At 46.5% G+C, this 25000-nt stretch overlaps 1 protein-coding gene across 3 annotated transcripts in view; it reads left to right on the top strand.

Moving 5' to 3' along the window:
• The window catches only part of camsap3 (calmodulin regulated spectrin associated protein family member 3), an 87020-nt gene that overhangs the window by 37939 nt on the left and 24081 nt on the right, over nt 1-25000 (top strand). Inside the window, exons 3-6 of one of the 3 annotated variants that reach the window (XM_033051020.1) lie at nt 13735-13896; nt 15360-15443; nt 18216-18248; nt 23140-23187. In XM_033051020.1, coding sequence (XP_032906911.1) covers nt 13735-13896; nt 15360-15443; nt 18216-18248; nt 23140-23187 — 327 coding nt within the window. The remainder of the gene's footprint in view (nt 1-13734; nt 13897-15359; nt 15444-18215; nt 18249-23139; nt 23188-25000) is intronic. The other 2 variants (XM_033051022.1, XM_033051021.1) reach the window with 2 other exon arrangements.

Genomic DNA, 25000 nt, shown 5'->3' with positions numbered 1-25000 from the left:
CATAGATGCTGCTGCACCCGCTGAGTTTCCCCAGCAATTTTGTGTACCTTCGATATTCCAGCATCTGCAGTTCCCTTTTGAACTCCCTGTAACTGTGTTGGGTTTTCTTCGGGTGCTCCGGTTTCCTCCCACATTGGAAAGACGTGCATATTTGTAGGTTAATTGACACTGTAAATGATCCCGGGTGTGTGAGTTGGAACTAGTGTACGGGTGATGACTAGTTGTTGCAGACTCGGTGAACCAAATGGCCTGTTTAAATGCTGTATCTCTAAACTAAACTAAACTAATCTAAACAAATGGTGGGATTCTGGCCCCTTGGGTAGAGGGTAGATTTATGACATGGTGTTTATCCTGGTACTCATCCGATGGACAGCTTGGCACGACCTTGACTTTGAGAGTGTTGGGAGATGAGGGGTTAACAACGAGCATTCTGAGCGTTAAAGGTCTGTGTTTCATTTTCCGTTTGGCTCGCCTCCAGTCAGTGCTACAAGTTTGTGATTAAACACGAGAGTGGGACGAGGGGGCGAGGCTGCTCTTGGATTTATGGTGGTTTGGTCCCTGCTCATGATCAATGGGGAAAATGCTGCATGATGTATCACTGACCTCAGAGTGGAATCTCAGCCTCCCCCCCCCGCACCACCACTCTGTGCAAAGACCCCACTCTGTGCAAACGAGTGTTGCATTAGAACATGAAAGGGCTGTGGCAGCCCAGCTATGGTTAGATTGCACTTTCATCCTACATTCATTATTACCACTTGAATTTATTCAGCAGCTACATCATCTAAGGCACTTTAGAACATAGAACAGTACAGGACTGGAACACACACCCTTTCACCCACTATGTCGGTGCCGAACATGATGCCAAGCTAAACTCATTTTTATAGGGTAACCATACGTTTAAGGTGAAGGGGAAAAGCCTTATTCTCCTATGTATTAAATTCATTTTTTATCATCAATCTACACACAAAATGTCTAAACACCTGTTTTTGCTTTTTTATTCTGGGGTATTGATTGATGATTAAAAAATGAATTTAATCCATTTTAGAATAAGGCTGTAATGTAACAAAATGTGAAAAAAGCGAAGGGGTCTGAATACTTTCTGAATGCACTGCACACCAAACCATTTAACCTACTAGCCCGTACATCTTTGGAGTGTGGGAGGAAACAGAAGATCCCGGAGAAAACCCACGCAGGTCACAGGGAGAACGTATAAACTCTGTACAGACAGCAGCAGTAGTCGGGTCCCTGGTTCTGTAAGGCAGCAGTTCTACCCGCTGTACCATCGTGCCCCCTGTGTTGGGGATTATAAGGTCTGGCATCACTGGTCCTGCCTCTGGCCTGGGGCATTCTGTGCTTGGTGCAGGTTCAGTCACAGTGGGACTCGGTACACTTCCCTCTCTCCTCTTGCCTCCGGGCCACAGGGGAGAACTGCCAGCTGCAGCCCACCAACCCAACGCAGCACGAAAATACACTGAAGTGTCTGGAGCAGTGAAGGGAAATGGGAAACGCATCTGCTTCATCACAGCTGATGCCTGATAATGGGGCAGCCTGGTGCATTTCACTGGAACTCACTTCATGTGACAAACTAAACTGAACTGCCACCAACTGGACAGGCACTTAAGCATTTCACTCCTGGTTATACCTGTATAATTGAGTATGTGACCAATAAACTTAAACTTGAAACTTGAAACATGGCAGCCTAGGTCATTTATCTGGCAGTCTAGGTGTAACACAAGCAGACGTTGACATCAACATCTCATACTAGATGGCATATTCTGCACTAACCCACCAACCTGTCCCAAGTGGAGGCCAATTCACTGGATGTTTTCAAGAGAGTTAGATTTAGTTCTTAGGGCTAATGGGATCAAGGGATATGGGGAGAACGCAGGAACGGGGTACTGATTCTGGATACTTTTTGGTACTGATTTTAAACCGATTTAAACCAGCATCTGCAGTTCTTTCCTACTGATTTTGGATGATCAGCCATGATCATATTGAATGGCGGTTTTGGCTCGAAGGGCTGAATAGCCTGGTCCTGCACCTATTGTCTATGTTTCTATTGTCTATGTTTCTATCTAATGTGTAAGAAGATAGTTCAAGTTTGCATTCATTGTCACTTAACCAACTAGGTTACAGTGAAATTTGAGTTGCCATACAGCCATACTAAGTGGAAAGTACACAATACACACACAAAATCAATTTAATATAAACATTTACCGCAGTGGAATCCACATTCCTCACTGTGATGGAAGGCAATAAAGTTCAGTCATCTTCCTCCATTTTAGGTCGAGGCCCTTCTTCAGAACTTGAGTATATTGAGGTTTAAATGCTCAGTCTGAAGAAGGGTCTCAACCCGAAACGTCACCCATTCCTTCTCACCAGTGATGCTGCCTGTCCCGCTGACTTACTCCAGCTTTTTGTATCTATCCACAAGATCTAACATGTGCAGTTCTTTGGACGAGTTGTTTAAAAAGATACACATGTGCTGGAGTAACTCAGCGGGTCATGCAGCATCTGTGGAGAACGTGGATAGGTGATGTTTCACAGAGTGCTGGAGTAACTCAGCGGGTCAGGCAGCATCTGTGGAGAGAAGGAATAGGTGACGTTTCACAGAGTGCTGGAGTAACTCAGCGGGTCAGGCAGCATCTGTGGAGAACATGGATAGGTGATGTTTCACAGAGTGCTGGAGTAACTCAGCGGGTCAGGCAGCATCTGTGGAGAACATGGATAGGTACGTTTCACAGAGTGCTGGAGTAACTCAGCGGGTCAGGCAGCATCTGTGGAGAACATGGATAGGTGATGTTTCACAGAGTGCTGGAGTAACTCAGCGGGTCAGGCAGCATCTGTGGAGAACATGGATAGGTGACGTTTCACAGAGTGCTGGAGTAACTCAGCGGGTCAGGCAGCATCTGTGGAGAACATGGATAGGTGATGTTTCACAGAGTGCTGGAGTAACTCAGAGGGTCAGGCAGCATCTGTGGAGAGAAGGAATGGGTGAAGTTTTTGGGGTCGAGATCCTTGTTCAGACTGAGAGTCGGGGAGAGGGAAATGAGAGATATGGAAGGTACATAGAATGTCCTTTAATCCTCAACAACAAATTTGTTTGGATCTTGGAATCGGAACAGTTTTGAGAGCCTCTTTCTTGTTGCATTAATCTATCCACCAGTTTTGTGGATTAACATTCCCACAGCCTGATCCCACAAGGTATTTACATCCAATAAACACAAAGACTGATTCTTCCCCAGTCTGTGAACTTGACTTAATCTGGCTCACGTACTGCGTGATTGGGCTTAATAATGAACCACAGCACAGGGCTGGCACTTATTTGATAGATGGTTAAATATCTCTCCTGCTGTCTTTCACTTAAGTCCCTTAATTGAAGTGTGTAAGTTGTTTTGTTGCAGGTCTTATGCAGGGTTTCAAAAGCACTTGGTTTCAATCTGTTTAAGAAGGAACTGCAGATGCTGGAAAATCGAAGGTAGACAAAAATGCTGGAGAAACTCAGCGGTTGAGGCAGCATCTATGGAGCGAAGGGAATAGGTGACGTTTGTGTAACCAAAGGCAGTAGTTTGTAGTTTTGCAGTATTCAAGAGCCTGATTCAAGAGTACGTTCTCCCCGTGACCACGTGGGTTTTCTCACAGTTTCCTCCCACACACCAAAGACGCACAGGTTTAATTGTAAATTGTCCCTAGTGTGTGTGTGTGTAGGATAGTGTTAGTGTGCGGGGATCGCTGGTCGGCACGGACTCGGTGGGCGAAGGGCCTGTTTCCACGCTGTATCTCTAAACTACACTAAACTAAGGGTAGAAACAAGGAACTGCAGATGCTGGTTTAGAAAAGAAGACACAAAGTGCTGGAGTAACTCTGCTGCAATGTTTAAAGCCACCAGTGGTGGAGCATCCTGTACGAGTAGTAATCTGCTCGTCAGAGTCTACATTGTTGGTGGCATTGAGTCAGTTTTCCAGGTGAAGCCAGTTGGAGTTAAGTGCAATGAAGTTGTCAGCTTTGCAAGATGATGAGGAAATAAATATTTAAGAAAATGCTGTCAGAATGCAGGGAGTTAAAATGTCTATACTCCAATTTTCAGCAAGATTTTTGGAAGTCTTTTGCAGACTTCCTGATGTGTCCTTGTGGTTGAGATGAGATTGAAATGGAGCCAATTTAGATTACCCAGTGGTGGCAGAGATGTTATATGCAAACTTTCATTGTGTAACTATCTCTGTTGAAGCATTGCTATATTTATAAAATGTCAGCATTTCTTTCATACCATTGAATGACTATAAACCATCTAATTTAATGATGGTTTGCATCTGAGCTCATGTAATTGATAGAGGAAACTCTTTCATTCTTTTGGAGATGATGCATTTGCCATCTGCTATCTTCCTGATCCATCTCCGTAAAAATGTTCCCTCCAAACTTGCATTCACCCGTTTATCCAAAGCATGACACAATGTGAAGGTTGCAAAGCACAGATTTAATCTAAACTTAGACAATAGACAATAGGTGCAGGAGGAGGCCATTCGGCCCTTCGAGCCAGCACCGCCATTCAATGTGATCATGGCTGATCATCCCCAATCAGTACCCCGTTCCTGCCTTCTCCCCATATCCCCTGACTCCGCTATTTTTAAGAGCACTATCTAGCTCTCCCTTGAAAGCATCCAGAGAACTGGCCTCCACCGCCCTCTGAGGCAGAGAATTCCACAGACTCACAACTCTCTGTAAGAAAAAGTAAACTTGTGTAGGAAGGAACTGCAGATGCTGGGTTACACTGAAGGTAGATGCAAAAAAGCTGGAGTAACTCAGCGGGGCAGGCAGCATCTCTGGCGAGAAGGAATGGGTGATGTTTCAGGTTGAGACCCTTCTTCAGAGATGTTGTGTCTGCGTACCTTTGTTTTTCTTCAAGACCAGGGTGATTGGCTGAGTGCCGACAACTGGGCTGTGGTTGACTTGTCTGAGGAGTTGAATTGGTAAAGGATGGGTGGGCAAGATGGTGAACCTGACGTTGTGGGCAGGGTGGGTGGGTGGATGCGTGGGCAGTCTGGGTGTGCAGGGTGGGTGGGCAATATTGATTGGGTGGGTAGGTGCACAGGATGGGTGCCATTCTGGTAACCCCACTGTGGTGGGCTGGGGCGATGGGTGGATGGGTGTACAGGGTGAATGGGCAGAATGGGTGCCAATTGCTGCGGTGGGCAGGGGTTTCCAAGACGTTGAATCTGCAGCAAACACTGGAATCACTGTTGATTTAATCCTGTGTAATTAGTGGGACCGTGGAGTTATGTAACCACTTTAATCTTTCAGTCGGACGGGTTCAGGAGTAGGAGAATGAGACCAGGACCTTGGGAACATGATGAAAGGCATTGTTCACACAGTGTAGTTACTGCTGAGAAGAGGCTGGCTCACCATGCACAGTCCACAAGCTTAGATTTACCAGATCTCGAAGCAATTTCACCAGGTTAATCTGACTTAGTATCTCACATGATTGTCCCATGTCCCAGTGTCTTTCTGCTGCCAATCTGTGCACTGAGCTGAGGTTTGTTTTGATTTACGTGGCTGATGAAAGGTTTTATATTAGCAGCAGTCGGTTGAGAGATAGACCAACGTGGGCAGGTGGGACGAGTGCAGATGGGGCATGTGGGTCGGCATGGGCAAGTTGGGCCGAAGGGCCTGTTTCCACACTGTATGACTCTGTGAATGTGGAGTTGTATCTCTGCGTTTATTGAAGAGCGTGGTCAGGTCAAGACCACTTTGCCCCGATACGCCCACTGACTGTTCACTGGTAATACAACACGAGCTAAACAAGAACGCTGATGGCTCTTGGGGGCATTGATCTGTTTGTTCCAGCTGCATTAGTCATAGCCGTGAGAGGTTTCCCCCCAGTTAAATATGATTACAAAGGACATCTTTCATGGAGCAGTCAGCGTTTCCCAACTCGGTAAAACTAATGAGGGAGCTGGAACAAAACCCTAATATCCTCCTGCAACGGACAGTTAATTAACCCTCCGATCCAAACGGTTTTGTGCAGGATTGTGAGGACTGGCTCACGTGGAACTGACACAGACAGGGACGTGTATAATGCTCCTATCTTTCATCCCCCCCCCCCTCTCTTGTTTCATTATGGAAGAATCTTACAGTGTAGAAACAGGCCCTTCGGCCCATCAAGTCTGCGTCGACCAGCAATCCTCGTACACTAACACTATCCTACACACACTAGGGACAAGTTACAATTCTTACCCAAGCCTATTACCCTCCAAACTTGTATGTCTTTGGAGTGTGGGTGGAAACCTGAGCACCCGGGGAAAACCCACGCAGGTCCCGGGGAGAACGTACAAACTCCGTTCAGGATCGAGCACCGGGACTCTGGTGCTGTGAGGCAGCAACTCCACCACTGCACCACCCTCTGACTAAAGAAATTCCTCCTCATCTCCTTCCTAAAAGAACGTCCTTTAATTCTGAGGCTGTGCCCTCTGGTCCTAGACTCTCCCACTAGTGGAAGCATCCTCTCCACATCCACTCTATCCAAGCCTTTCACTATCCCGTACGTTTCAATGAGGTACCCCCTCATTCTTCTAAACACCAGCCAGTGCTGTCAAATATTATATAAGCTGTCTATGTGGAGTTTGCACATTCTCACTGTGACCGCGTGGGTTTTCTCCGGGTGCTCCGGTTTCCTCCCACATCCCAAAGACGTGCGGGTTTGTAGGTTTATTGACTGCAAATTGCTCGGTGTGTGTGTAGGGAGTGGATGAGAAAGTGGGTAACAATACACTATTGAGAATGGGTGATCCATGGTTGGCATGGACTCGTTGGGCCGAAGGGCCTGTTTCAATGCTGAATTTCTAGACTAAAATCTCTCGACAAAGTCGTTGCACTTCCTCTCTGCGTTTTTATTGCTTAATTAATACTGTTGCCTGTTGAACCACTAATATTGTGATTCTTAACAGCAGTAATCTGACAACCAGCCATGCGTAATTACAAGAAGTGCCAGTGAATACTTGCTAAGGCATTCGCCTCGGCAGAGAGGTCTGTTATTACCCTCTGATCCCAAGCCTTTCACGAGATGTTACCTACATATTGCCAGACCTCTGTTTTGACCCATTCCTTCTCTCCAGTGATGCTACCTGTCCCACTGAGTTACTCCAGCATGTTGTGTCTATCTTCAGTGTAATGCCTTGCGTAAGAAGGAACTGCAGGTGCTGGTTTACACCGAAGATAGACACAAAATGCTGGAGTAACTTAGTGAGACAGGCAGCATCTCTGGAGAGAAGGAATGGGTGACGTTTTGTGTCGAGACCCTTCACCAAGTGGACAGTGTAGTTGGGGGAGAGGGTTGGGCATGGATATGGTGGCACAAGGGCATGTACAACTCTGACTATGACTTAAACCTATAGCAGAGGTGCCCAATTTTTGATTGAAGCAATGATTGAAAGATGTGAGGCATGGTGGCGCAGCAGGTAGAGTCGCTGCCTTGCAGCGCCAGAGACCCGGGTTCGATCCCGATTACGGGTGCTGTCTGTACGGAGTTTGCACGTTCTCCCTGTGACCTGCGTGGGTTTTCTCCGGGATGTTCGGTTTCCTCCCACACTTCAAAGACGTACAGGTTTGAAGGTTAATTGGCTTGGTATAAGTATAAATTGTCCCCAGAGTGTGTAGGGTAGTGTTAATGAGCGGGGATCACTGGTCGGTGCGGACTCGATGGGCCGAAGGGCTCTGTTTCCGTGCTGTATCCCTAAACTAAACTAAACAAGTGAGTTTAAGAAATGGCTGGCTTTTGCCAGAAGAGGCAGCTCGAGGTCGGGGGAACTGACTGTATCTCCTGCAGTTTTGAGACTTGGCAGAATCTATCAGGAATCTTGGCCAAGTACATTCCAGCACACAGATGTCTTTTCCAGTCAGTCAGCAGCTTAATCTCTGCTCCATCCACCACTCTGCACTCCCTCGCACTCTTCCCTTGATTCTGGATGTCAAAATCATCAAGGACCCACACCACCCTGGCCACACACTCATCTCACCATTGCCATCGGGAGGAAGGTACAGGAGCCTGAAAACTGTAACATCCAGGTTCAGGAACAGCTACTTCCCTAAACTCGACAATGGACAAGCTCTGAACTGCAAAAGATTATATTATTATTGCACTATATTTGATATTTTTATTGAACTTTTTTTTTCTCTTCCCATGCTATGTACAATGTTCACATATTCACATATTCTGTTGTAAGGATTTAATTGTCCCATCCGGTACATATGACAATAAAACTCTCTTGACCCCTTGACTATTACAATTCCCATTAATGAGGTAGACAAAAATGCTGGAGAAACTCAGTGGGACAGGCAGCATCTATGGAGCGAAGGAATAGGTGACGTTTCGGGTCGAGACCCTTCTTCAGATGATCGGCAGAATTGTAATTCTCGTCAGCTTGGTGTTGGCATACAGTGTGAACGGACTAAACATTATTGGCTACTCTCCGTGGCAGCTTGTTTGTTAATCGAGGATATTTTTTAAATATATATTCTTGAAGCAGCTCCTTGTCATTATATGGCTCTCAATCCAGCCCACAGTAGCTAGGTATGGTGGTGCCTCGTAGCGCCGAGTGCTGTCTGTACGGAGTTTGCACGTTCTCCCCCTGACCTGCGTGGGTTTTAACCGGGTGCTCCGGTTCCCCCCTCAAACTCCAAAGACGTCCTGGTTTGTCCATAAACATAGAAACATAGGAAAATAGGTGCAGGAGTAGGCCATTCGGCCCTTCGAGCCAGCACCGCCATTCAATATGATCATGGCTGGGGTTCCCGATGTTGGGGAAGTCCAGGACAAGGGGTCACAGTTTAAGGATAAGGGGGAAATCTTTTAGGACCGAGATGAGAAAAACATTTTTCACACAGAGAGTGGTGAATCTGTGGAATTCTCTGCCACAGAAGGTAGTTGAGGCCACAGTTCATTGGCTATATTTAAGAGGGAGTTAGATGTGGCCCTTGTGGCTAAAGGGATCAGGGGGTATGGAGAGAAGGCAGGTACAGGATACTGAGTTGGATGATCAGCCATGATCATATTGAATGGCGGTGCAGGCTCGAAGGGCCGAATGGCCTCTACTCCTGCACCTATTTTCTATGTTTCTATGTTTCTATGGCTGATCATCTAAAATCAGAGGGTCTTGATGCTTGAGGCTGAAGGAATTGTGGAGCGGGATCTTCAGCTTGTTGGATCGATCGTTTTGTTCAGGAGAATGCGAAATGCAGTGGCATTTCTCTGTCTCCGCTGTCTCCCTGAGCATCTGGTGATGTGTCGTGATTGAATGCCTCATGCCCAGTAACAGGACACTTAATACACCAGGCTCAAACAGTGCAAAGGGGCCTCTCGAGAGCTGCATCACTAAATGACCTGGATCGATCCCTGGAATCGATACCAAGGGATACTGACCTGTTGAGCCTTGGGGATTGGTCTACAAGTCCTGCTGGAGTTGCCTGTTTGCTTTGATGTCTACACCAGTTAAATCTGTAAACAAACACGTCATCTCAGCGGGCAGTGGGTGTCCGTGCCGACTGGTACCAGGTCCCAGTCTTAGAACTCTTAAGCGGGAAGGTCAGGAACGTGTGATCACAGGGCTCCTGTTACAGGCGGAGGTTGTTTAACTAGACAATAGGTGCAGGAGTAGGCCATTCGGCCCTTCGAGCCTGCACCACCATTCAATGTGATCATGGCTGATCATCCCCAATCAGTACCCCGTTCCTGCCTTCTCCCTATATCCCCTAACTCCGCTATCTTTAAGAGCCCTATCTAACTCTCTCTTGAAAGTATCCAGAGAATTGGCCCCCACTGCCTACTGAGGCAGAGAATTCCACAGATTCACAACTCTCTGGGTGAAAAAGTTTTTCCTCGTCTCCGTTCTAAATGGCCAACCCCTTATTCTTAAACTGTGGCCCCTGGTTCTGGACTCACCCAACATGGGGAACAGCTTAGTTTAGTTTAATGTCAGGTGTACCGAGGTACAGTGAAAAGCTTTTGTTGTGCGCTATCCAGTCAGCGGAAAGACGATACGTGGTTACAATCGAGCCATTTACAGTGTATAGATACATGATAAGGGAATAACGTTTAGTGCAGGGTAACATCCGATCAAGGATAGTCCGAGGGTCGGTAATGAGGTAGATAGTAGTTCAGTACTGCTCACTGATGTGCCCCTCCCTGCCCAAACATTGTCACAGTTAAAATGGACCTCGGAAGTGGATCTTATAATCCAGAATGTAAAAAGGTTTCAATCCACATGGTGGAGTAGACTTGATGGGCCGAATGGCCTAATTCTGCTCCTATCGTTTATCAACATGAGCTTTGGAGCAGCAATGGTCAACACTGTCCCTGCGTTCTTGTCAGGAGATGCGCTCCAGTGTACTGTGCAGCAGTGCAGTCACCATGGCAACACACTGGTGCTCCACATTCCGCTTGCCTGCCATGCTTTTGGCTTCAGTATCCGGTGGTTCAATGCCAGCATCTCCCCTAATCCTTATCTCCAATGTAACAACGTTATCCTGTTAGACACAGAATGCCGGAGTAACTCAGCGGGACAGGCAGCATCTCTGGAGAGAAGGAATGGGTGACGTTTTGGGTCGAGACTCTTCTTCAGACGAAGGGTCTCGACCCAAAACGTCACCCGTTCCTTCTCTCAACAGATGTTGCCTTCCCCACTGAGTTACTCCGGCACTTTGCATCAGATATATTGAGATCTAAAACATGTGCATGGTGCAATGTGTGTTGCACGAACCAATGTGAGGCTGGACCTTGTCTTCACACTTTGTCTGCCAAGGTGGACGACAGATGGCACAATGGGCTAAGTGTTCGGCTGGCAACCGGAAGGTAGCTGGTTCGAATCCCGCTTGGAGTGCATACTGTCGTTGTGTCCTTGGGCAAGACACTTCACCCACCTTTGCCTGTGTGTGTCCTTGGGCAAGACACTTCACCCACCTTTGCCTGTGTGTGTGGATGTAATTATGTGAAGCACTTTGGGGTCAATGCAAGTTGACTAAAAATGTGCTATATAAATAAAGAAATTTAAATTTAAATTTAAGGTTGGCGGGATCTCTTGGTTGCGAACCATTTTAACTCTCCTTCCCATTCCCATACTGATCTTTCTGTCCTGGGCCTCCTCCATTGCCAGAGAGAGGCCACACGCAGACTGGAGGATCAGACCTCATATTCCGCTTGGGCACCCAACAGCCTGACGGTATGAACATCGAATTCTCCAATTTCAAGTAATTGCACACAGATTTCTCTCACCATTGTCACCACCCCAGTCACCCTGCTCCTCCCCCTCCTCTGTAGGTTCATCCCCCATCCCAGAGTCCTATATTTTATCCCCCCCCCCCCCTCTCTTTCACCGCAGCCCACCGAGTCCACACCGACCATCGACGCTCGTTCACACTAGTTCGATGTTATCCACACCATCTCATTCACTCCCTACGCACCAGGGGGCAATTTACAGAGGGCCGATGAACCTGCAAACCCCCACGTCTTTGAGATGTGGGAGGAAACTGAAGCACCAGGTGGAATCCCATGTGGTCACGGGGAGAACGTACAAACTCCACACAGACAGCACCCGAGGTCGGGATCGAACCCGGGTCTCTGGTGCTGTGAGGCACCTGCTCTAGTTTATGCCATCAGCACCCTTCTGCCCACTTAATATGTGAACGCCCAGCTCAGAAGCTTGTTGACTCCAGAGGGCCTGTATCTTGTTCCCCTGTCCTGCACTGAGGTACAAGAGTGTTTATTTGTTGCGTGCACCAGATATGAACAGCAACAAAGAAATATTTGCCGTACTTGTGGCAGCTTGACGCTACATTTGAGCACAAGTTTCAGGATTCCTTGTAACCTCTCACCCACTTCCAACACCGAGCTACAGGGGATCCGTCCGTCTGTGAATGCCAGGGAGACGCCCGTTCATGGAGTACTTCTTGTTATTGTTGCTATTAATGTTGTTGCATTCTGCCAACGTTCTCCTCCTCCCACCACCCTTGAGAGGAAGGAAAAGTTGGAAGGGAAAGTCGAGTTTTCCAGTGTAGACATAATGTGCTGGCATAGTAACTCAGCGGGTCAGGCAGCATCTGTGGAGAACATGGATAGGTGACGTTTCACAGAGTGTTGGAGTAACTCAGCGGGTCAGGCAGCATCTGTGGAGAACATGGATAGGTGACGTTTCACAGAGTGCTGGAGTAACTCAGTGGGTCAGGCAGCATCTGTGGAGAACATGGATAGGTGACGTTTCACAGAGTGCTGGAGTAACTCAGCGGGTCAGGCAGCATCTGTGGAGAACATGGATAGGTGACGTTTCACAGAGTGCTGGAGTAACTCAGCGGGTCAGGCAGCATCTGTGGAGTACATGGATAGGTGACGTTTCACAGAGTGTGGAGTAACTCAGCGGGTCAGGCAGCATCTGTGGAGAACATGGATAGGTGACGTTTCACAGAGTGTGGAGTAACTCAGCGGGTCAGGCAGCATCTGTGGAGAACATGGATAGGTGACGTTTCACAGAGTGCTGGAGTAACTCAGCGGGTCAGGCAGCATCTGTGGAGAACATGGATAGGTGATGTTTCACAGAGTGCTGGAGTAACTCAGCGGGTCAGGGCATAGGTTTAAATGATGCAATCAGACAATTTTATAAGGGACCTGAAGGACAACTTTTTAACACAGTATGGATATATGGAGAGTCGAAGACCCTTATCCACTTCAACCACAGCTTCATTGTGGAATCAGTTGTAACTGATTAGTGTGCAGGAAACCTTTAATGTGAAGCCTGAGGTTGAATCTGTTTGGCATTTGGCATGGTGAGGAGTGAAGTTGTTTCCAGCCGTTAGTCGTGGTTTGCATTTTCTCCCATAATTTCTCCAGTTGTGGCTCCTTGGCTCTGGAGAGATTGGGCCTGTTTTGTCTACAAGTGCAAGTGTTATCATGGCCTGCCCTTGACATTCAGCACAACAGCATTGCGTTACTGAAGAGGGTCCAGAGGAGGTTTACAAGAATGATTCCAGGAATGAGTGGGTTAGCATACGATGAGCGTTTGACGGCACTGGGCCTGTCCTCGCTGGAGTTTAGACGGTTGAGGGGAGACCTCATTGAAACTTACAGAATAATGAAAGACATAGATAGAGTGGATGTTTTCACTGGTGGGAGAGTCTAGGACCAGAGGTCATAGCCTCAGAATTAAAGAGTGCTCTTTTAGAAAAGAGGTGAGAAGAAACTTCTTTAGTTAGAGGGTAGTTAATCTGTGGAACTCATTGCCACAGAGGGCTGTGGAGGCCAAGTCAGTGGATATTTTTTAAGGCAGAGATAGACAAATTCTTGATTAGAACGGGTGTCAAGGCTTATGGGGAGAAGGCTGGAAAATGGGATTAGAAGGCTGAGATCAGCCATGAATGACTGGCAGAGTAGATTTGATGGGCCGATTATGCTCCTATAACATGCTCCTACATCATGTTTGGCCCATATCCCTGCAGAAACTTCCTATCCATGTACCTGTCCAAGTGAGAGATAACTTTCCTAATAACGCCCAAGTCTGTTTCTCAAGAAACCAACCAATAAGCCAAGTAAAAAGTATAAAGTCAACGCATGTTAAAATGTAAATATATTGTTAATATGATATATCATAAAAAATGTGCCAATGTTTAGAGGTGTTGGTTAGTGGTACGGATGTGTGCCATAACACTGGGCAAAGCTTTGTTGGATTTGAGTGGACTGACTGGGTTTTCTGCACACAGGGTGCCCACCTGTCTGTTATCGATGCCCTCATGACTGCCTACATGTTGGAAACGCTGAGTGGAACAGCGGTGGCCACAGCCGCGGAGGAGATCGCAAACCTGAGCCCATCGAAGCAAGTGGCAGCCGGGGCTGAGTTCAGGCTGCTTCTCTGGGTAGACAAGGTAACGACTCACAAAGTTGCGTCTGGGTTTATTGGTGTTATGTGGACCACTGAGGGGCAGTGGGAAGTTTTGCACAAAAGGACACAAAGTGCTTGAGTAATAAAAGTGATGGAGTAATGAAAGACACAGAGTGCTGGAGTAACTCAGCGGGTCAGGCAGCATCTGTGGAGAACATGGATAGGTGACGTTTCACAGAGTGCTGGAGTAACTCAGCGGGTCAGGCAGCATCTGTGGAGAACATGGATAGGTGACGTTTCACAGAGTGCTGGAGTAACTCAGCGGGTGCAGCAGTATCAATGGAGCTAAGGAAATAGGCAACGTTTCGGGTCGAAACCCTTCTGGGTTTCGGCCCGAAACGTTGCCTATTTCCAGAAGGGTTTCAGCTCGAAACGTTGCCTATTTCCTTCACTCCATAGATGCTGCTGCACCATAACTCAGCGGGTCAGGCAGCATCTGTGGAGAACGTGGATAGGTGACGTTTCACAGAGTGCTGGAGTAACTCAGCGGGTCAGGCAGCATCTGTGGAGAACATGAATAGGTGACGTTTCACAGAGTGCTGGAGTAACTCAGCGGGTCAGGCAGCATCTGTGGAGAACATGAATAGGTGACGTTTCACAGAGTGCTGGAGTAACTCAGCGGGTCAGGCAGCATCTGTGGAGAACATGAATAGATGACGTTTCACAGAGTGCTGGAGTAACTCAGCGGGTCAGGCAGCATCTGTGGAGAACATGGATAGGTGGTGACGCATTAAATTAAAATATTTACGAGATATTTTGCAGGTTTATAGATAGAACAGATTAAGAGGGGAATGGGCCAAATGCAGACACATGGGGCTGGCTCAGGAAGACACTGGTCGGCATGGACAAGTTGGGCCAAAAGACCTGCTTCCGTCCTGTTTGACTCGGTGACAAAATATTCATGGGTGTGGGAGATTAGATTAGTTGAGTTTATTAATGTCACCTGTACCGAGGTACAGAGAAAAGCTTTTTTGTTGCGTGCTGTCCTGTCATCGAAAAAACTACATGATTACAATCGAGCCGTCCACAGTGTACAGATTCAGGGTAAAGGGAATAACGTTTAGCGCTAGATGAGGTCTGATTAAAGATAGTCCGAGTGTCTCCAATGAGGTAGATGGGAGGTCAGGACCGCTCTCTAGTTGGTGGTAGGATGGTTCAGTTGCCTGATAACAGCCGGGAAGAAACTGTCTCTGAATCTGGAGGTGTGTGTTTTCACACTTCTGTACCTCTTGCCCGATGGGAGAAGGGAGAAGAGGGAGTGACCGGGGTGAGATAGGTCCTTGAGTGGTAGAAGAATGGAAGGTTATTGAGAATCTGATGAGATCTGAATAAGGTTGATGTTTTTGTTCATTTCTCTCCCACTGTCACATTCCCCTCCACCCCCCCCACCCCCCTCACCCATCTTATTTGACTTCTCCTCTCCCCCCCCCCCCCCACATACCTCAGATAAACCAGAAGCTAAAGGAGGTTTCCGAGCGCTTGCACCAACTGAGGCAGCCGCCGGGCGCGGACAGTCCAAACAACCAAGGGGTGAGTGTTGCTGTGCCGAATGGTTGAACCATGACACCAGCTGCTTAAGACATTAGAACTCAGCGCTTTGAACTATGAGTAATGTTTCTCGGGCTGCTTTCTGCCTTTGTTTAACCCCTGCTTCCATCTCCTCCCATCCCATTTGACATTCTGACTCTTGTTATTTGGTGTTGGGTGGGGCAAGAGTCTATAGTTCAGGGGCAGGTGACCCGGGTCACCAGAGTGTGGTGAAGTGACTGAGGCTTGAAGTTACTGTAGCTCTGCCAATGGAGAATTAAAGGCTTTGAAGAAGAGAGATGAGGGATAAATGAAACGATACAATCATCACTTCAAGGAGATTTGGTGTTCAAGATGTTAGGATGAAGATTGCGGATGTTGACAGGCTGATACCATACCTGATACATTTGTAAAGTAACGCACCATGCAAGCCTTCTATTAAGTCCTCGTATTAAGCTTGTAATTTGTGATGCTTTCCCATTCGAGTTTTGTAAGAAAGACTCTTCACTGTCCATGTAGCCTCTCTCTACCTTTTGACTAAATTGATCAGCCCAGCTCCTTGCTTGGGCAATGCAGAGTGGGTTTGAGATCGGTCTGCCACAGATCAAAGCCAGCACATGGCTGATTTTTATTTTCTGGGTAGCGGTAGAGCCACTGCTTTACAGCGCCAGAGACCCAGGTTCAATCCTGCCTACGGGTGCTGTCTGTACGGAGTTTGTACGTTATCCCTGTGACCTGCATGGGTTTTCTCCGGGATCTTTGGTTTCCTCCCACACTCCAAAGACGTACAGGTTTGTAGGTTAATTGGCTTGGTATGAATGTAAAATTGCCCTAGTGTGTGTAGGATAGTGTTAGTGTGCGGGGATCGCTGGTCGGCACGGACTCAATGGGCCGAAGGGCCTGTTTCCGCACTGTAATCCAAAGATAGACAGAAAAAGTTGGAGTAACTCAGCGGGTCAGACATTGTTTTCTCCAGAGATGCTGTCTGACCCACTGAGTTACCTGTCCTTGTATCTTAATATCGAACCTGAATAGGATCAGGAACCTCGCTTCCCATCAAACTTGCTTCCCATCTTTCTCCAGATAACTTGCTCCATATTTGTGACATCCTTTCCCCATTCTACCCCCCCCCAAGGAACCCCAATTGTCTGTCTCTTCAGTAATTCTCTGATCAATGTTTATAGGACCTGCCAATGAGGTGTGTCGGGTTTTGGTTTTCAGCGATGGCTTCAGGTTGCAAGAAGTTTCATGTCAGCGTGGGGAGGGATATGGCTTGGCTCAGTGGAAGATGGAGACTTGGGTGGATTTAGAGGCCTTTTACCAGCACTGCTTTCACTGTCCACCACATGTGTTGGCTCTGAGTGGCTGCCATTGTTACACAGAAAACATCCAATCTGTCAATGCTACCAAGTTAAGGACCATTTCCAATGGTCTGCTTGTGGTACAGTATGCTTGCCTTCATCAGTTAGAGCATTGCGTACAAGAGTCAGGAAGCCATGATGCGGCTTCATAAAGACTTTGGTTTGGTTGTATTTGGAGTATTGTGATTAGTTCTGCTCGCCCCATTACTGGAAGGGTGTGGAGACTTTGGAAAGGGTTCAGAAGACGTTTACCAAAATGCTGCCTGGTTTAGGGCCTTCAAGGAGACTTTGGATTGGTTTCTATGGAGCACCAGAGGTTGAAGACCTGATAAAAAAAAAAAAAATTAAGAGAGGGATAGATAGGGTAGATAGCCAGAATTTTTTTTCCCAGGGCAGAAATGTCAAAGATAAGAGGACATAGCTTTAAAGTGAGAGGAGCAAGTTGAAGGAGACTTGTAGGATAAGTTTTTTTTTACACAGAGTGGTGGAGTGCTGGTGTTAAACCCACTGAAGCTCGGTGCAGCCAACGCCAAGGCTCGGTGGGGGAGAACCACAGTCTAGGTTCCTTCCGCTGCTGGACATGGGGGCAGGGTGTGGTGGAGACGCCCCTCAAAATAAGGGAAGGGATTCCACGCCAGTGGGCCACATGAGTGGCAAGGGTGTGGGGTAAAATTGTGATTTGGGGAAACTGTATTGTATAGTAAGTATAGCCTCCGAGAATGTCGGATGGAGTTTTGTAAGGATTATGTACTGTATATATTTATTTCTCGAATCTATTTTGAAATTTAAAAAAAAGTTAGATGCAGATATGATAGTGGTGTTTAAGAGGCTTTTAGATAGGTGCATGGATACAAAGGGAATGGAAAGATATGCATCATGTTCGGCATGGACATTTGTGTCAAAGGACCTGTTCTTGTGCTGCACAGTTCATGATTGCAGATTCATTTGTTGCCCTCACGGAGACTAATTTTGTTATATTTTATTCTACATTTTTATCACTTCACTTTGAATACAAGCCCACAGCTCCATGTCAATAGTCCAGGAATGTGAATGCTATGTCAGTAAAGTTTGCAGAAATGCCACAGTGTCCTGTTAACCTGTGTTGCCATTAACCTGTGTATCTCTGACTTGGACTTTTATTACTGAGGGGCAAAGTTGCAGCATTTTTCCATAACTTTAAGGGGACACGAGGAAAGTTTGTGCATTGAAATCTGAATCTTCTGCCTACCTTGTGTTTTTTTTTAAAGCTTTGAATTTGTCAGAAATATTTAACATGTATTCAATATTTCTTGTATTCGTGCAAGTCTGAAGCACTTGTGAATTCACATTCTTCTCTTTCTTCCCCCTTTTTCTTCCCTCTTTGCCCCCTTGCCCTTTGGTCTCTCTGTGCCCCGTGCCACACTGACCTCATCAGTGCCCCACCAAGTGGTATTGGAAGCTAGTTCCTGTGAGTTCTTCCTCTAAACATTTACTGCATCTCACCCCTTCAATCCTCTCCCCCTCCCCCTAAATTCCTGCCCCTTTTACCTTTTTGTTTTGAGAAAGGAGCCAATTTTGACGAACTGAATTCTATTGAGTCGATGTACAGTGCCCTCCATAATGTTTGGGACAAAGACCCATCATTTATTTATTTGCCTCAATTTGAGATTTGTAATAGAAAAAATCACATGTGGTTGAAGCGCACATTGTCAGATTTTAATAAAGGCCTTTTTCATACATTTTGGTTTCAGTGTCTTCTCTGGTGATGCTCTGCTAGGCCTGTATTGCAGCCATCTTTAGCTTATGCTTGTTTTGTGGGCTAGTCCCCTTCAGTTTTCTCTTCAGCATATAAAAGGCATGCTCAGTTGGGTTCAGATCGGGTGATTGACTTGGCCACCTCAAGAATTGACCATATTTTAGCTTTGAAAAACTCCTTTGTTGTTTTAGCAGTATGTTTGAAGGTTGGAAATACTGGAGGAAAGACTAGGTGCTGTGAGCTCTCTTATACCTGCATTAAGGAGGCATTAAAACACACCTGAGCAATTACAAACACCTGTGAAGCCATGTGTCCCAAACATGGTGCTTGGCTGAAATGGGGGGACTGTGTATAAACACAGCTTTAATTTCTACATGGTGAAACCAAAATGTATAAAAATACCTTTTATTAAAATCTGACAATGTGCACTTTAACCACGTGTGATTTTTTTTTTCTATTACAAATCTCAAATTGTGGAGTAGAGAAGCAAATAAATAAATGATGGGTCTTTGTCCCAAACATTATGGAGGGCACTGTAAGTATGTTTGAGTTGCAAATTGCGTGAATATGATGAATTTTATCCTTTTTTTCGTTGTTAAACCTCCAAGTGGGTGTTGGGTTCTGCATGAGGTGTCTCTCGCCAAGTAAAGGAAGCTGGGATTGTTTGTTGTGCCACGTTTAACAATTAGAGACCTTAAATATCACGCAGAGTGCAATCCCATCCCACCGGCATCGCCCCACGCAAGCAAACTGTCATTGTAGAATCGTGGCTGGTTTACACAGCACACCTCTACAGTACATTATGTGTAGGAAGGAACTGCAGATGCTGGTTTAAACCGAAGATTGACACAAAATGCTGGAGCAACTCAGCGGGACAGGCAGCATCTCAAGAGAGAAGGAATGGGTGACGTTTCAGGTCGGATGAGAGTCGGGGAAAAGGGAAACAAGAGATCACCATCTTATCATATTTCTCTTTCCCCTTTTCCCTGATTCTCAGTCTGAAGAGGGTCTCGACCTGAAACGTCACCTAATCCTTTACTCCAGAGGGGCTGTCTGGCCCGTTGAGTTACTCCAGCTTTTTGTGTCAATCTGCTGTACATTATTTCCCTTGGGTCAATAACAGGCAAAGTTGTGGAGCTTCGACATCCAGCCCAATCATATTTCCAGAAACTAGCATACCTGCAGCAGGTGTTCCTGTCAAATTTACTGTGGCAGGTAGAAACTATTTTGAAGTGGCCAGGAATGGATTGAGTGGGTAAAGGTGGCATTGAGGCAAATGAGGTTGGTGTGGTGAGAGGAGCGGCTGAGATGCCTTGTGCCTTGTGTCACTTGACTACACACCTGGGTGAACCAGGTGAACCAGGTAATGAGCTTATGGTTCAGTTGCAGCATCTCCAGGTGTCAGGGGTTATGGGGAGAAGGCAGGAGAATGAGGTTAGGAGGGAGAGATAGATCAGCCATGATTGAATGGCGGAATAGACTTGATGGGCCGAATGGCCTGATTCTGCTCCTATCACTTATGACCTGATGAACTTTGGCACACTCCATTGTGATGTAATGAGCAGCATTGGTGTAAAGAGAACCACTCTGGAAGAGGAGTAGATTATTTCCCAAACAGATATTGGTCCTGATGTAAGACTAAGTCTTGCCATAAGCGGGAAGAATCTGTCTAAGCAAAGGATGACGCCCTTGCCGAGCTCAATCCCATCCATACTTTCGTCCCACATCAGATTTCTCCATCTCCATCCCAATACAATCGGGGACAAAGCAGGGAATTTTAACTTCATCATAATTAAGGTTACCTCCTACTGCAGAATCATATCATGTCAACCTTTCTGACATCCTATTTGAAACTGGTCGTCTACTTATAAGCACTGACACAGGTGGCAATCCCAGACTCCTTGGCTTAGAGAGTGAATGTTAATGGTACTTGATTTCCTCGTTAGGATTTGAATACTTTTTAAAGCTGTGTCTCTTCGACCATTCCATTGGAGGTTGCTGTGATCTGAACCCGTTCTGAGAGTTTGGGATTGTAGAGCAGAAGGGGTGTGGGATCTCAGAGGGTTTGACCCAATTGGCGCAGTGCAGAGATACCCTTCTGCCAAGTTGGGGATGGAATACAACAGTTCAGGTGGTGCAGTGGTAGAGTCGCTGCCTTACAGCACCAGAGACCCAGGTTCTATCCTGACTACGGGTGCTGTCTGTACGGAGTTTGTACATTCTCCCCAAGAACTGCGTGGGTTTTCTCCAGGATCTCACACTTCAAAGACCTACAGGTTTGTAGGCTAATTGGCTTGGTAAAATTGTCCCTTCCAGTCACTGCACTGTTTGTAATTGGGAAAGGGAAAAATGAATTGCCTAATGAAAGGAAAGCATCCTTGCCTAGCACAATCCTATCCAAAATGTAGAAGCCAGGAACTGCAGATGTTGGTTTCGACAAAAAGACCCAAAATGCTGGAGTACATTAGCGGGTCATGCAGCAGCAAATGGAGAACATGGACAGGTGATGTTTTGGGCTGAAGCACCTGAAACATCACCTATCCATACTCTCCAGAGATGCTGTCAGACCCGCTGAGTTACTCCAGCACTTTGTGTACAGCCCCAATCGTGATGTGAATACATTCTGTTAGTCCCAACGTGAGTTAGTGCATTAGAACGATTGACAAGGCTGGAACTGGGGAAAGTCGCAGAACAGCCCGGGATTGGGAATTCCAAACTCGGGTGAAATAGAATTCCAAAAATAAGGTGAAAGACTTAATGTCCATGCGGTAATTTCTGAAGAAAAGTATTTCCCAAATGTCTCGGGACAAGTAAAATCCATCTTGCATTGGAAACCTAATGTTATCAAAGAATAATGCTGGAAATATTCTGAACTGTGACCCAACTAATCTTTGGAAGACTACCTGAGCGACTCAATTACAAATCCATTGGCCAACTCTGTCCTCGGAGGTCCATGCCGCATCATCCCTAATCCCTGGAGCCAGGGGGAATGGGAGAGCATGGGAAAGTGCTCTTCAAAATCTCAATCCAATGGAATGTATAACACCTTCCCCAGTCCAGGATAAACACAGCAGGAGGCAAAGAGAGAGAGCCCTTTTGTAATTAACATCAGATTATATTGTAGTGACCAACCAACACCCTACTTGGCCAAACCTCCTGAATCACATATTTGACACACAAGCCTATAGCTCAGCATAGTTCAGGAGAATAACACTTCCTATTGATCAGCTTTCTTCCTTTCCTGTGATTATAATACAAACCAGGTGTATTGGGTAGACACAACATGCTGGAGGAACTCGGCAGGACAGGCAGCATCTCTGGAGAGAAGGAATGGGGGACGGTTTAGGTCTAGATCCTTGTTCAGACTGAGAGTCAGGGGCGAGACCCCAGCATCTGCAGTTCCTTCCTGTATTGGATAGAGTTTGATTGGCTTCTACTCCACGTCTGCGGCGGGTAGTGCTGATATCAGCATCACTGCCTCAGACTCACTATTGACCTTGTCATCGAGGACTTGGGGGCAGGGCTGGTGCCGGGGGAGGACCAGTTAAACACTTGCCATCTGTGGAACTTCCAACCTGGACAAGAAGATGATGATGGGAGAGTCTAGGACTAGAGGTCACAGCCTCAGAATTAAAGGATGTTCTTTTAGGAAGGAGGTGAGGAGAGATTTCTTTAGTCAACGGGTGGTGAATCTGTGGAATTCATTGCCACAGAAGGCTGTGGAGGCCACAAGTCAGTGGATAGTTTTAAGGACGAGATAGATAGATTCTTGATTAGTGCGGGTGTCAGAGGTTATGGGGAGAAGGCAGGAGAATGGGGTTAAGAGAGATAGATCAGCCATGATTGAATGACAGAATAGACTTGATGGGCCGAATGGCCTAGTTCTACTATTCTTTATGACCTTATGATGGGAGGGCACTGACGGGTGAAGGCATGTCTACGTGCGTCAAGACCTTCAGAATTAGGATTATTATTGTCACGAGTACCAAGAAGCTTTGTTTTTTCATGCTGTTAACCCTAAACAGATGAGATGTACTATAGATAAATACAATCAAGCCAAACTCTAGCACAATAGGTAGAGCAATGGGGAAGATACAGAGTGCAGAATCTCAGCTTTGTAGCACACCAGTTCCAGAGACAAAGTCCAATGTCCACAATGGGGTAGAGGTGAATCTGACAGTGTCCTAGCTTCTGGAAGGACCATCCAGAACCCGGATAACAGAGGGGAAGAAGCTGTTCCTGAGTCCGGATGGTGCACACCTTCAAGTCTCAGTACATTCTGCTGGACAGGAGTGGGGAGAAGAAGGTTGTTTTTGTTGAGAGGGGCACTGACATGCAAAATAAAACAGGTGGCCTCTCCTGACCGGGGTCGACCCGTGGGTCAATGAATTGGATGTCACTGGGGGACAATTGGATGAGAGTTGGCCAATGTCACCACAACCAATGGAGTGCACTAAGAGACACTGGTCTGTTCCCTCACTGTCTTGCCCTGTTTAGCCAAACACCGACTGCATGCTGGCCATCTGACAATCTCAGCTCTTTCTCTCTCGTGGCTGAGTCTAGTACAATACGTTTATGCTTCTTTTTTTGCCATTGCATTCAGCATGCCATCGCTTTTTGTTTGAAGGAGTCTGAGAAAAAGCCTCCTATGGTAACGTATTTCATTAGTTCAATCAATTTGTCTCTCATTTTCTTTTTACTGAGGGGGGGAGGCGGGGGTAGGAGGGAGGATGGTGAATCAGACGCATGTGAACAAGACTGCATTATTCCTCCTTAAACTACTAGCCCACGTTGGCTTTGGGACACTCCAAAGTGCTTGCCCTCTGTGATTAGAAACTTGTGGCACGTCAGTGAGAGATTTTACCACCGATGAAGTAAGATTTTAAAATTTGTTAATACTGCATGAGAGGAATAGATCGCGTAGATGGGACGACAGATGGCACAATGGGCTAAGTGTTCGGCTGGCAACCGGAAGGTAGCCGGTTCGAATCCCGCTTGGAGTGCATACTGTCGTTGTGTCCTTGGGCAAGACACTTCACCCACCTTTGCCTGTGTGTGAATGTGTGTGAGTGATTGGTGGTGGTCGGAGGGGCCGTAGGCGCAGATTGGCAGCCACGCTTCTGTCAGTCTGCCCCAGGGCAGCTGTGGCTACAGAAGTAGCTTACCACCACCGAGTGTGACTGAGGAGTGAATGAATAATGCGATGTAAAGCGCCTTGAGTATTAGAAAGGCGCTATATAAATCCCATCCATTATTATTATTAGAGTCTCTTGCCCAGAGTAGGGGAATCGAGGACCAGAGGACATAGGTTCAAGGTGAAGGGGAAAAGATTTAATAGGAATCTGAGGGGTTACTTTTTCACACAAAGGGTGGTGGGTGTATGGAACGAGCTGCCAGAGGAGGTAGTTGAGGCTGGGGCTATCCCAACGTTTAAGAAACAGATAGACAGGTACACGGATAGGACAGGTTTGGAGGGATATGGGCCAAGCGCAGGCAGGTGGGACTAGTGTAGCTGGGACATTGTTGGCCGGTGTGGGCAAGTTGGGCCGAAGGACCTGTTTCCACACTGTATCACTTTATGACTCTATGCTAATGCAGAAATGTCGTTAGGTTTTGTGTTCGCCCAGGTACTTGATCCCAACCACGTTGTAGGAGAGGATCATGATAGATATATAGAGGCTACTGTCATAGAAACCCTTTGATATGTTGTGATGATATTGAAACACTGGTCAGCAGTTAGTTAACTGAGATCTGTTTGGGGCATGCAAGAGTCAAGAGTGTCGGAAGGAACTGCAGATGCTGGATTAAATCGAAGATAGACACAAAATGCTGGAGTAACTTAGCGGGACAGGCAGCATCTCTGGAGAGAAGGAATGGGTGATGTTTCAGGTCGAGACCCTTCTTCAGACTGATCAGTCTGACCCGAAACGTCACCCATTCCTTCTCTCCAGAGATGCTGCCTGTCCCGCTGAGTTACTCCAGCATTTTGTGTCTATCTTCAAGAGTCAAGCATGTTTATTTGTCAATGGAGCAATGAAATTCTTACTTGTAGCAGCTTAACCAGTCCCGTACACGCAATACACCATTATTTGTCTAATGAATTTTTAATATCAGAAAATAATAATTCAACAAGTTAATAACTATAATATTAGTGTTAAAAAAACCAAAATCTATAGTGCAGCCAAATACACAGCCCATAGAAGGTAGATAAAATGCTGGAGAAACTCAGTGGGTGAGGCAGCATTGATGGAGAGAAGGAATGGGTGACGTTTAGGATCAGACTGATCAGTCTGAAGAAGGGTCTCGAACACCTATTCCTTCTCTCCAGTGATGCTGCCTCACCTGCTGCATTTTTATCTACCTTTGATTTTCCAGCATCTGCAGTTCCTTCTTAAACACAGTCCATAGAAGTTCATATTGCTGAGGTTAGTGTTGTTGAAAAGCCTGGTGGTTGCTGAGATTCA

The sequence above is a fragment of the Amblyraja radiata genome, chromosome 35 (genome assembly GCF_010909765.2).
Source record: "Amblyraja radiata isolate CabotCenter1 chromosome 35, sAmbRad1.1.pri, whole genome shotgun sequence".
Taxonomy (NCBI): Eukaryota; Metazoa; Chordata; class Chondrichthyes; order Rajiformes; family Rajidae; genus Amblyraja; species Amblyraja radiata.
Note: the sequence above shows the minus strand (reverse complement) of the source record. Positions and strands in the feature narration are given on the sequence as shown.